At 43.1% G+C, this 13,841-nt stretch overlaps 1 protein-coding gene across 23 annotated transcripts in view; it reads left to right on the top strand.

The window, feature by feature from the left end:
* The window catches only part of LOC112234653 (E3 ubiquitin-protein ligase MYCBP2-like), a 326,118-nt gene that overhangs the window by 133,431 nt on the left and 178,846 nt on the right, over positions 1 to 13,841 (top strand). For all 23 annotated transcript variants that reach the window (XM_042314694.1, XM_042314668.1, XM_042314744.1 and 20 more), the window contains 2 exons: positions 3,290 to 3,407; positions 3,872 to 4,076. In XM_042314694.1, coding sequence (XP_042170628.1) covers positions 3,290 to 3,407; positions 3,872 to 4,076 — 323 coding nt within the window. The remainder of the gene's footprint in view (positions 1 to 3,289; positions 3,408 to 3,871; positions 4,077 to 13,841) is intronic.

The following is a 13,841-nucleotide window of genomic DNA, read 5'->3' as shown; positions in this document are numbered from 1 at the left end:
AGATGGTTACTGTTTTATGGGTTCCTAACCCTGTGTTTTTTCGCATTATTTTTCCCATAATGTGTCTGCCACCGTCTCTTATGACTGAAAAGAGCTTCTGGATATCAGGACAGCGATTCTCCTCGTACTGGACAAATATTTTTTTCTTTAACGAGTCGAATGCAAAGGGTTTACTTCAGACACCCGACAAGGACCAAATCCCTGTCATTTACATGAAGAAAAGACATATCGGGGGTGTAGGTCGGGGTAGAGAATCTCATGATAAGCTGTTGACCACACTATTTACGAAGATAGTTTGAATCTATATTTTTCTTGGTTGTCTATTTAACAACACAAACCAATGCTGGCACTGACTACACTCAACAAGCTGTATAAGGCCATAAGCAAACAAGGACATGCTCATCCAGAGGCGGTGCTCCTACTGGCCGTGGACTTTAATGCAGGGAAACTAATCTATTTTTACCTCACTTCTACCAGCATGTTACCTGTGCAACCAGAGGGGAAAACAACTCTACACCACCTTTACTCCACACACAGAGACGTATACAAAGCTCTCCCTCGCCCTCCATTTAGCAAATCTGACCATAACTCTTTCCTCCTGATTCCTGCTTACAAGCAAAAACTAAAGCAGGAAGTACCAGTGACTTGACCAATACGGAAGTGGTCAGATGAAGCAGATGCTAAACGACAAGACTGTTTTGCTAGCATAGACTGGAATATGTTCCGGGATTCTTATGATGAAATTGAGGGGTATTATCAAACTATCAAACAGGTAAAACGTCAATACAGGACTAAGATTGAATCATACTCCACCGGCTCCGATGCTCGACGGATGTTGCAGGGCTATTATGGACCACAAAGGGAAGCACAGCCGCGAGCTGCCCAGTGACACGAGCCAACCAGATGAGCTAAATTACTTCTATGCTCGCGTCGAGGCAAACAACACTGAAGCATGCATGAGAGCATCAGCTGTTCCGTACGACTGTGTGATTACGCTCTCCATAGCCAATGTGAGTAAGACCGTTAAACATGTCGACATTCAGAAGTCTGCAGGGCCAGACTGATTACCAGGACGTTTATGCAAGCGCTGACCAACTGGCAAGTGTCTTCACTGACATTTTCAACCTCTCCCTAACAGAGTCTGTAGTAACAACATGTTTCAAGCAGACTACCATAGTCCTTGTGCCCAAGAACACCAACGTAATCTGCCTAAAGGACTACCGACCCATAGCACTCACGTCTGTAGCCATGAAGTGCTTTGAAAGGCTGGTCATGGCTCACATCAACACCATTATTCCATAACCCCAAGACCTACTCCAATTTGCATACCGCCCCAACAGATCCACAGATGATGCAATCTATTGCACCTCATAGTCCCCTTTCCTACCTGGACAAAGGGAACACCTTACTTGAGAATGCTATTCATTGACTACAGCTCAGTATCACATGACATCGCTCCCAATGGTGTGTTTCACGCTAATTTGCATTATGGGACAAACATTTGTGCGAAGCCTACTGCCTTGTGCACCTTGCTGTGCTTATAATATGTAGAAATAATAGTTTAGGCCTATCAACATTTTATGCTAAACGATCTGATCTGTTGCATAATCGTCATTGCTTTTTACTTTTTTGGGATGTTTAAAGCGCTGCAAATCCCACCTCTCCCATCCCCTCATTGGTTTTTAGGGGAATATACCCACATGGGTGATTGAAAGATGAACTGAGTTCATCTTGTGGTTGCCAACCGGTGGTTGCCATTATTATTGTAGTTGGTTGAGTTCTTTTTGATATTTCAACCTGTGTCCTGACCGCATCTGGTGTGGGTGGGCAAAATCAACATCAACGGACACACGCGCCCTGTATTGTCATCATGTTAGAATAGGGCTATGCTATATCAGTCTACATCTCCTTTGCATAAAAAAAAATGCATTTTATTTACACGTTTCATGCAATTCTACTACACTTTATGATGAAGACATTTGCCTCATATTTTTTTTTATTCTACCAAAATTACATGGTAGCCTACTCTGCTGACACTGACAAATCAATAAAAACAACGTTGTCTGATCCATATACAGTGGGGAGAACAAGTATTTGACACACTGCCGATTTTGCAGGTTTTCCTACTTACAAAGCATGTAGAGGTCTGTAATTTTTATCATAGGTACACTTCAACTGTGAGAGACGGAATCTAAAGCAAAAATCCAGAAAATCACATTGTATGATTTTTAAGTAATTAATTTGCATTTTATTGCATGACAAAATATTTGATCACCTACCAACCAGTAAGAATTCCGGCTCTCACAGACCTGTTAGTTTTTCTTTAAGAAGCCCTCCTGTTCTCCACTCATTACCTGTATTAACTGCACCTGTTTGAACATGTTACCTGTAAATACTTGTTCTCCCCACTGTATTATGCCTACGAAAAGGGGACACACAAATACAATATGATGTCCATCTAACCTGGAGGAGGAAATTATTGTCCAAAAACAAACAAAAGTGGCACTGACCCAAGACTGTGAATATGCACACTTACCAGGGATATGGCTGATGTTCTCAACTGGTGCCAATAAGAAGGCTACTTTTCATTCAATTAAGTTAAGAATTCTGATAACTAAAACACAGATTGGATTATTTTGATTGCCTTCTCTTTACAGCAATAGCCATTTGTTTCCCAAACTATTTGCTGCGCGCTCTGCCCAAAATGCGGGCCTTTCCGACTGCAGCCGACTGCAGACTTTGTTTTAAACAGCAATCAGCAGGTTTTATATTTTTATAAAACGTGTTTTAAAGCTGTTAATCCTCTGTGGTCGAATCATAATTTCTGGTGGAGTGGTCGAATCATAATTTCTGGTGTAGTAGCCTATTTTGAATGATTTGATTTATTTATGTATAGACAGGAGAAATTTGAAGATTCTGACATCTTCAAATTACTCATCGGATGTTGGTAAGAATGATGCACACAGTTGCATCCGAGTTGAATGTTCTGTTCAAATGAATATTCATAAACTAAATGTGATTTCTGTCATTCTGAGAACCATGGGTGGATGCCCAGGTTACGCAACCAATGGTAATAAAAAAAAAAGTTAATGTAAATACTGCCGGACAAACATGACTGTTTTCCTCAGAAAATGGTGTTTCCTTGCCACGATACCTCAGAGTATCGCGATACTGGTATCATGACAACACTGGTCCCTTAATGTTTAACCTCAGTTTGTTGGGGGGGGGGGTGTAAAGGCTGCCCTTGAACCTGGGTAATTAATTATTTAATTACTCTGTGCCTTTGTAGGGGTTCTCCCACGCTGGTACAGGCCCTCCCAGGTCCGAGTGTCCAGGTGACAGCTGGTAGTAACCACACAGCTGTGCTTCTCATGGACGGACAAGTCTTCACCTTCGGCAGCTTCTCGGTACGCCATGCAGCTGTTCTGGTCTATGCCCCCACGGTTTCGAGTTTAGATGTCTTTTTTTACACAATGTGATTTTTATGTCACTTTTTTTCTTGATGAACTAAAACCATTTAATTGTATCTAACCCCAAACATAATCCTTAATTTTCCTTATTGACCTTGTTGTAATGGTCACATCTTTGTTTTTCCTCAGAGTGCAATGTTACGTTAAAACGCAATGCCATACCAATACCATATTGTCTAAATCTATTATTTACTGAAGTCCATACACATTCTTATTGAATGCATATAGATTCATATTGTGACCACAGAATGGGGATACTGACTTCTCTTCTTTGTCTTGTCTGATCCTGGTTGTTTTACCTATTGTTGAATGCAGTGATTTCTAAATCATTCTATATGACATGACTGACACGACTAAATGACTGAAGTGTAATATCTAAAATATTATACACCTCTCCACAGAAAGGGCAGCTGGGTCGGCCAATCCTGGATATGCCCTACTGGAACGCCAAGCCTTCCCCCATGCCCAACATTGGCGCCAAGTATGGCCGCAAGGCCACCTGGATCGGGGCCAGTGGGGACCAGACCTTCCTGAGGATCGACGAGGCCCTAATCAACTCGCACGTCCTTGCTACCTCCGAGATCTTTGCTAGCAAACACATCATTGGTAAGTAGCACACCCTCTGCTCACTCAGGTCATAACCTGAACCTGAGATCAGGACTTGTATTCAAAAAGTGTCTCAAATTAGTAATGCTGATCTAGAAGTTTGGCCTTCTAGATCTTAATTAGAAGATTACATGGACGGGGGGACCTGATCCTAGAATAGCACTGTTACTCGGAGACACTTTGTGAATATAGGCCCTGAGTGCATCTCAAAAACTTTCAAGCAAAACTCCCATTGACATAAATGTGTGATTCACATTCAAGTTAGGATTGGTCCTTTACTCAAATGTCTTTATGTAGAAATGTCTTATTTTGTGTGAATATATTACACAAAATATATAGTATTTAGATTAAACAATGAACTATCTCCTATGCCATTTTAGCTAGCCTTTCTTAAAAGTGTACCTCAACAAAAAAACGCATTAGCCTTTAAAGTGGAACTGACAGCATTTTAGCAACATGAAATCTTATTAAAATCTGTTCATATACACCCCCAGGAAGAATATGACACTTTTGACAAGCGAGCACTAAGATATGTTCATTTTTACATATTCAAAAATTCTTAGTGTTTGGGAATTACTTATACTTAGGTATTTGTGAAGTTCTATAGCAATATAGAGTAGGAAAGGGGCCATGCGCTAGGACAATTAATAGACACTGCAGTAATTAAAACCTAATAAAAATATGTCTCACACAAGACCGGAGTCTACTCAGACAGGTGCGCCTTAGTCAATCAGAGCTACAGTAGGCCTTTATGCAAACGAGCCACAAAGGACTTCCGTAATTCACTTTGAACTGGACTGTGTGTTTTCAGGCAGTATTAACAGTGTGACTTTAGATCGTTAGAACGCATTCGCCAAAAGCCCCAAAATACACCTGAATGGATTTCTGCAAATATGTAAATACCATGGGAGTCCTCTTACATCTGGGAACTTTGCAGTCCAATTGATCAAACAACCATGAAGGAAGGCTCTCTCTCCCTCAGTTACGCACAACAACAAGATCATCAACTAATGCTAGCCAGAGCAAGATTACCTAAAATATAATGAAGGAACATTTGATATGAACTCAACCTTTTCAGCAGGTTGACTGTCAAAATTGCACTGATAAACCATGGGAAATTGTAGCCTACTCATTCTTCTGCAGCTTGCCTGCCAATGCATTCATTCTTGTCCCAACCAAGCACCTAAGCTAACTGGCTAAAGTTGTCTAGCTTGCTAGCTAGCTACTTTTTTTAAATGTATTTTTTTATTGAACCTTTATTAAACTTGGCAAATCAGTTAAGAACAAATTCTTATTTGCATGGCGGCCTACCCCGGGCCAAACTCAGCCTATGGGACTCCCAATCACGGCCGGTTGTGATACAGCCTGGAATTGAATCATGGTCTGTAGTGACAGCTCTAGCACTGAGATGCAGTGCCTTAGACCGCTGCGCCACTCAGGAGCCCTCTTTCAGACACAAATGAGAGAACACCTCACTCTGACCATTTTACTCGCTGTAGCAGAGCTGGTTACATGTTATCTACATCGTTTGTGACGATTACTTTTTTTGCCTACGTTTACTGACACCTGTCATCTAATGGGTGTTACGTGTTTGTAAATTCATCAGTTATTCTGCGCTCTGCCACACTCAGATGAGAGTGCTCTGAAATCGGAGTAGATAGCCAGATTGAATTTGCAAACGCAAGAGATATGCTAACTGGATAACAGTCGTTCTGGCTAGCTAAATAAATGACACCTGTGTCTCTAGCTGTGTAATGCCACCGAAAACGATATGACAGGATAAAGTCAGTCACTCACCCACTCCTCCAATGACATTACATGACATCCTCCTAATAGCTAACTAACGTTAGGCTCCGTGCTTTTAGCTTGCTACGTAACAAAAATATAAACAAAACATGTTAAGTGTTGGTCCCATGTTTCATGAGCTTAAATAAAAGATCCCAGAGTATTTCTCCTTTGTCAAGATAATCCATTTACCTGACAGGTGTGGCATATCAAGAAGCTGATTAAACAGCATGATCATTACACAGGTGCACCTTGTGCTGGAGACAATAAGAGGTCGCTCATTTTTGTCACACAACACAGTGTCACTGATGTCCCAAATTTTGAGGGAGTGTGCACTTGGCATGCTGACTGCAGGGTTGTCAACCAAAGCTGTTGCCAGATAATTGAGTGTTAATTTCTCTACCATAAACTGCCACCAACTTTGTTTTAGAGAATTTGGCAGTACGTCCAACCAGCCTCACAACCTCAGACCATGTGTAACCACTCCACCCTGCAGGATCGTCTAAGACCAGCCACCCGGACAGCTGATGAAACTGAGGAGTATTTCTTTGTTTTAAAGCCCTTTTGTAGAGAGAAACTCATTCTGATTGGCTGGGTCTGGCTCCCAGGTGGGTGGGCTTATGCCCTCCCAGGCCCACCCATGGCTGTGCCATGTTTTCAGTATAGATACACTAGCTTATTAGCCACGTTATGAATGAATTGTTATCATTGCCCTCGCTAGTTTGATTTTATTGACATTCCCAGCCTTACCAACATTCGCCATTTTTGTCTAAAATATTGAAACTGAAACAGTGCATCCCGAATGAAGGCTTCAAACAATGTACCAGGGACTACCAAGAAATGTATTGGTGAATTATATTAATCATCCATCTATTCTGCCAACAATGCCTTGGTGTACGGCATGGAATGTTGAGTCAAATATAACTTATTTTTAAAAATCTGATCAAATTGTATTTGTCACATGCGCCGAATACAATAGACCTTACAATGAAATCTTACTTATAAGCCCTTAACCAACAATACAGTTTTAAGAAACCCCCCCAAAAAGTAAGAGATAATAACAATAGTGGGGCTATATACAGGAGGTACCGGTACAGAGTCATTGTGTTATTGTGTGGGGGGCACCGGTGTTGAGGTAATATGTACAGTTGAAGTCAGACGTTTTACCTCAGCCAAATACATTTAACCTCAGTTTTTCACAAAAATTCCCTGTCTTAGGTCAGTTAGGATCACCACTTTATTTTTAGAATGTGAAATGTCAGAATAATAGTAAAGAGAGTGATTTATTTCAGCTTTTATTTCTTTCATTACATCCCAGTGGGTCAGAAGTTTACATACACTCAATTAGTGTTGGGTAGCATTGCCTTTAAATTGTTTAACTTGTGTCTTCCACAAGCAACCCACAATAAGTTGGGTGAATTTTGGCCCATTCCTCCTGACAGAGCTGGTGTAACTGAGTCAGGTTTGTAGGCCTCCTTGCTCGCACACACTTAAACCGTAGTCTGGCTTTTTTATGGCGGTTTTTGGAGCAGTGGCTTCTTCCTTGCTGAGCGGCCTTTCAGGTTATGTCGATATAGGACTCGTTTTACTGTGGATATAGATACTTTTGTACCTGTTTCCTCCAGCATCTTCACAAGGTCCTTTGCTGTTGTTCTGGGATTTGCACTTTTCACACCAAAGTACGTTCATCTCTAGGAGACAGAACGCGTCTCCTTCCTTAGCGGTATGACGGCTGCGTGGTCCCATGGTTTTTATACTTGGGTACTATTGTTTTGTACAGATGAACGTGGAACCTTCAGGCGTTTGGAAATTGCTCCCAAGGATGAACCAGACTTGTGGAGGTCTACAATTTATTTTCTTAGGTCTTGACTGATTTCTTTTTATTTTCCCTTGATGTCAAGCAGAGGCACTGAGTTTGAAGGTAGGCCTTGAAATCCATCCACAGGAACACCTCCAATTGACTCAAATGATGTCAATTAGCCTATCAGAAGCTTCTAAAGCCATGACATAATTTTCTGGGATTTTCCATGCTGTTTAAAGGCACAGTCAACTTGGTGTATGTAAACTTCTGACCCACTGGAATTGTGATACAGTGAAATAATGTCTGTCTGCAAACAATTTTTAGAAAAATTACTTGTCATGCACAAGGTTAATCTCCTAACCGACTTGCCAAAACTATAGTTTTGGGATAGGGGGCAGTATTTTCACCTCCGGATGAAAAGCGTGCCCAAAGTAAACTGCCTGCTACTCAGGCCCAGAAGCTAGGATATGAATATAATTGGTAGTTTTGAATAGATAACATTCGAAAGTTTCTAAAACTTAAAATGGTGTCTGTAAGTATAACGTAACTTATTTGGCAGGCAAAACCCCGAAGACAGACCATCCAGGAATTTTTGTTTTTAAATTCACTGTGTTTTCAATTGGTTTTCTATTGGAATCTATATTTCTGAGGCATCTGGTTGCAGTTCCTAGGGCTTCCACAAGATATCAACAGTCTTTAGAAATTGGTTGTTTTTCTTTTGAGTAATTATGAAGTATGGCTGTTCAGACTAAGTGTCTAGTCTAGTGTAATGTTGTGTTTGGGGCGCGCGACCTGGCGCTCGCTCCACTTTCATTTTATCCGCTATTGAACACGGTTTATTCCATCTTAAATGTCAAAATACCTAAAGTTGGATTAGGAATGTTGTTGAAAACCAAAAACCCTGAAATCTCCAATGCTAACTATAACATTTTCCGCCAAGATGGAACTGCTGAAGGGGGCGGTGTTGCAATCTACTGCAAAGAGCCTGCAGAGTTCTGTATTACTGTCCAAGTCTGTAACCAAACAATTCAAGCTTCTACTTCTAAAAATTCACCTTTCCAGAAACAAGTCTCTCACTGTTGCCGCTTGCTATAGACCTCCCTCTGCACCCAGCTGTGCCCTCGATACCATATGTGAATTGATTGTCCCCCATCTATCTTCTGAGCTCGTGCTACTAGGTGACCTAAACTGGGACACGCTTTAACACCCCGGCCATCCTACAATCCAAGCTTGATGCCCTCAATCTCACACAAATTATCAATGAACCTACCAGGTACAACTCCAAATCCGTAAACCCGGGCACCCTCTTACATGTCATCCTAACTAACTCGCCCTCCAAATACAATCAAGATCTCAGCGATCATTGCCTGCATCCGTAATGGGTCTGCGACCAAACGACCACCGCTCATCACTGTCAAACGCTCCCTAAAACACTTCTGCGAGGGGTATCTGGAATGACATTGACCTCATCCCATCAGTAGATGATGGGTATTCTTTAAAAGTGCCTTCCTCACCATCTTAAATAAGCATGCCCCATTCAAAAATATAGTCCTTGGTTCTCTCCAGACCTGTCTGCCCTTGACCAGCACAAAAACATCCTGTGGCGTTCTGCATTAGCATCGAATAGGCCCCGTGATATGCAACTTTTCAGGGAAGTTAGGAACAAATATACACAGGCTGTTAGGAAAGCTAAGGCTAGCTTTTTCAAACAGAAATTTGTATCATGTAGTACTGACTCAAAAAAGTTCTGGGACACTGTAAAGTCCATGGAGAATAAGACCACCTCCTCCCAGCTGCCCACTGTTCTGAGGCTAGGAAACACTGTCACTACCGATAAATTATAATTGAGAAATTCAATAAGCATACCCCGGTCAACTGCCCGGCACCCTCCACAGCAACCCACCAATGCCCCCACCATTTCTCCTTTACCCAAATCAAGATAGCCGATGTTCTGAAAGAGCTGCAAAATCTGGACCCCTACAAATCCGCCGGGCAAGACAATCTGGACCCTCTGTTTCTAAAATTATCTGCCGAAATTGTTGCAACCCCTATTACTAGCCTGTTCAACCTCTCTTTCGTATCGTCTGAGATCGCCAAAGATTGGAAAGCTGCCGCGGTCATCCCCCTCTTCAAAGGGGGTGACACTCTAGACCCAAAATGCTACAGACCTATATCTATCCTACCCTGTCTTTCTAAGGTCTTCGAAAGCCAAGTTAACAAACAGATTACAGACCATTTCGAATCCCACTGTACCTTCTCCGCTATGCAGTCTGGTTTCAGAGCTGGTCATCGGTGCAACTCAGCCACGCTCAAGGTCCTAAACGATATCTTAACCGCCATCGATAAGAAACATTACTGTGCAGCCGTATTCCTTGATCTGGCCAAGGCTTTCGACTCTGTCAATCACCACATCCTCATCGGCAGACTCGACAGCCTTGGTTTCTCAAATGTTTGCCTCGCCTGGGTCACCAACTACTTCTCTGATATAGAGTTCAGTGTGTCAAATCGGAGGGCCTGTTGTCCGGACCTCTGGCAGTCTCTATGGGGGTGCCACAGGGTTCAATCCTCGGGCCGACTCTCTTCTCTGTATACATCAATGTTGTTGCTCTTGCTGCTGGTGATTATCAAATCAAATCAAATCAAATTTTATTTGTAACATACACATGGTTAGCAGATGTTAATGCGAGTGTAGCGAAATGCTTGTGCTTCTAGTTCCGACAATGCAGTAATAACGAGCAAGTAATCTAACTAACAATTCCAAAAAAAACTACTGTCATACACAGTGTAAGGGGATAAAGAATATGTACATAAGGATATATGAATGAGTGATGGTACAGAGCAGCATAGGCAAGATACAGTAGATGATATCGAGTACAGTATATACATATGAGATGTATGTAAACCAAGTGGCATAGTTAAAGTGGCTAGTGATACATGTATTACATAAGGATGCAGTCGATGATATAGAGTACAGTATCAACGTATGCATATGAGATGAACAATGTAGGGTAAGTAACATTATATAAGGTAGCATTGTTTAAAGTGGCTAGTGATATATTTACATCATTTCCCATCAATTCCCATGATTAAAGTGGCTGGAGTAGAGTCAGTGTCATTGACAGTGTGTTGGCAGTAGCCACTCAATGTTAGTGGTGGCTGTTTAACAGTCTGATGGCCTTGAGATAGAAGCTGTTTTTCAGTCTCTCGGTCCCAGCTTTGATGCACCTGTACTGACCTCGCCTTCTGGATGGCAGCGGGGTGAACAGGCAGTGGCTCGGGTGGTTGATGTCCTTGATGATCTTTATGGCCTTCCTGTAGCATCGGGTGGTGTAGGTGTCCTGGAGGGCAGGTAGTTTGCCCCCGGTGATGCGTTGTGCAGACCTCACTACCCTCTGGAGAGCCTTACGGTTGAGGGCGGTGCAGTTGCCATACCAGGCGGTGATACAGCCCGCCAGGATGCTCTCGATTGTGCATCTGTAGAAGTTTGTGAGTGCTTTTGGTGACAAGCCGAATTTCTTCAGCCTCCTGAGGTTGAAGAGGCGCTGCTGCGCCTTCCTCACGATGCTGTCTGTGTGAGTGGACCAATTCAGTTTGTCTGTGATGTGTATGCCGAGGAACTTAAAACTTGCTACCCTCTCCACTACTGTTCCATCGATGTGGATGGGGGTGTTCCCTCTGCTGTTTCCTGAAGTCCACAATCATCTCCTTAGTTTTGTTGACGTTGAGTGTGAGGTTATTTTCCTGACACCACACTCCGAGGGCCCTCACCTCCTCCCTGTAGGCCGTCTCGTCGTTGTTGGTAATCAAGCCTACCACTGTTGTGTCGTCCGCAAACTTGATGATTGAGTTGGAGGCGTGCATGGCCACGCAGTCGTGGGTGAACAGGGAGTACAGGAGAGGGCTCAGAACGCACCCTTGTGGGGCCCCAGTGTTGAGGATCAGCGGGGAGGAGATGTTGTTGCCTACCCTCACCACCTGGGGGCGGCCCGTCAGGAAGTCCAGTACCCAGTTGCACAGGGCGGGGTCCAGACCCAGGGTCTCGAGCTTGATGACGAGCTTGGAGGGTACTATGGTGTTGAATGCCGAGCTGTAGTCGATGAACAGCATTCTCACATAGGTATTCCTCTTGTCCAGATGGGTTAGGGCAGTGTGCAGTGTGGTTGAGATTGCATCGTCTGTGGACCTATTTGGGCGGTAAGCAAATTGGAGTGGGTCAAGGGTGTCAGGTAGGGTGGAGGTGATATGGTCCTTGACTAGTCTCTCAAAGCACTTCATGATGACGGATGTGAGTGCTACGGGGCGGTAGTCGTTTAGCTCAGTTACCTTAGCTTTCTTGGGAACAGGAACAATGTCTGGTACACCTCTACGCAGACGACACCATTCTGTATACTTCTAGCCCCTCTTTGGACACTGTGTTAATAACTAACCTCCAGACGAGCTTCAATGCCATACAACTCTCCTTCCGTGGCCTCCAACTGCTCTTAAACGCAAGTAAAACTAAATGCATGCTATTCAACCGATCACTGCCCGCACCTGCTCGCCCCTCCAGCATCACTACTCTGGACGGCTCTGACTTAGAATACGTGGACAACTACAAATACCTAGGTGTCTGGTTAGACTGTAAACTCTCCTTCCAGACTCACATTAAGCATCTCCAATCCAAAATTAAATCTAGAATTGGCTTCCTATATCGCAACAAAGCATCCTTCACTCATGCTGCGAAACATACCCTCGTAAAACTAACCATCCTACCCATCCTCGACCATCTATGAAATAGCCTCCAACACTCTCAACAAACTGGATGCAGTCTATCACAGTGCCGTCCGTTTTGTCACCAAAGCCCCATATACCACTCACCATTGCGACCTGTATGCTCTCGTTGGTTGGCCCTCGCTTTATACTCGTCGCAAAAACCCACTGGCTACAGGTTATCTACAAGTCTCTGCTAGTAAAAGCCCTGCCTTATGTCAGCTTACTGGTCACCATAGCTGGCCTCACTGGTCACCCCCAAAGCCAATTCTTCCTTTGGTCGTCTTTCCTTCCTGTTCTCTGCTGCCAATGACTGGAACGAACTGCTAAAATCTCTGAAGCTGGGGTCTCATATCTCCTTCACTAGCTTTAAGCACCAGCTGTCAGGGCAGCTCACAGATCACTGCACCTGTACATAGCCCATCTGTAAACAGCCCATCTATCTACTTACCTCACCCCCATGCAGTATTTATTTATTTATTTTGCTTCTTTGCACCCCAGTATCTCTACTTGCACATTCATCTTCTGCACATCTACCATTCCAGTTTTTAATTGCTATATTGTAATTACTTTGCCACCATGGCCTATTTATTGCCTTAACTCCCTTATCTTACCTCATTTGCACTCACTGCATATAGACTTTTTTTCTTTTGTTCTACTATATTATTGTATTATTATTATGTTTTGTTTATTCCATGTGTAACTGTGTTGTTGTATGTGTCAAATTGCTATGCTTTATCTTGGCCAGGTCGCAGTTGCAAATGAGAACTTGTTCTCAACTAGCCTACCTGGTTAAATAAAGGTGAAAAAAAAAATGTATATATATATTAAAAAAAATATATATAATAATTGAATTCCGCGCTCTGCAATTTCACCGGATGCTGTCGAAACGTTCCATTAGCGGAACCCCTAGCCGTAAAACATTCAAGAAATTTGTGGAGTTGTTTATTGACTCCAACTTAAGTGTATGTGAACTTCCGACTTCAACTGTAGGTAGAGTTAAAGTGACTATGCGTAGATAATAACAGAGTAGCAGCAGCGTAGAAGATGGTGGGGTTGAGGCAATGCAAATAGTCTGTTTTGCCATTTTTGATTAGCTGTTCAGGAGTCTTATGGCTTGGGGGTAGAAGCTGTTTAGAAACCTTTTGGACCTAGACTTGGCGCTCCGGTACCGCTTGCCGTGTGGTAGCAAAGACAACAGTCTATGTCTTGGGTGGCTGGAGTCTGACAATTTTTAGGGCCTTCCTCTGACACCTGGTATAGAGGTCCTGGATGGCAGGAACCTTGGCCCCGGTGATGTACTGGGCCGCACGCACTACCCTCTGTAGTGCCTTGCGGTCATAGGCCGAGCATTTGCCATATTGGCAGTGATGCAACCGGTCAGGATGCTCTTGATGGTGCAGCTGCATGCCAAATCTTTTGTCTCCTGA

Source organism: Oncorhynchus tshawytscha, linkage group LG03 (genome assembly GCF_018296145.1).
Source record: "Oncorhynchus tshawytscha isolate Ot180627B linkage group LG03, Otsh_v2.0, whole genome shotgun sequence".
Lineage (NCBI taxonomy): Eukaryota > Metazoa > Chordata > Actinopteri > Salmoniformes > Salmonidae > Oncorhynchus > Oncorhynchus tshawytscha.
The sequence above is the reverse complement of the archived record's forward strand: the minus strand, read 5'-3'. Positions and strand labels throughout refer to the sequence as shown.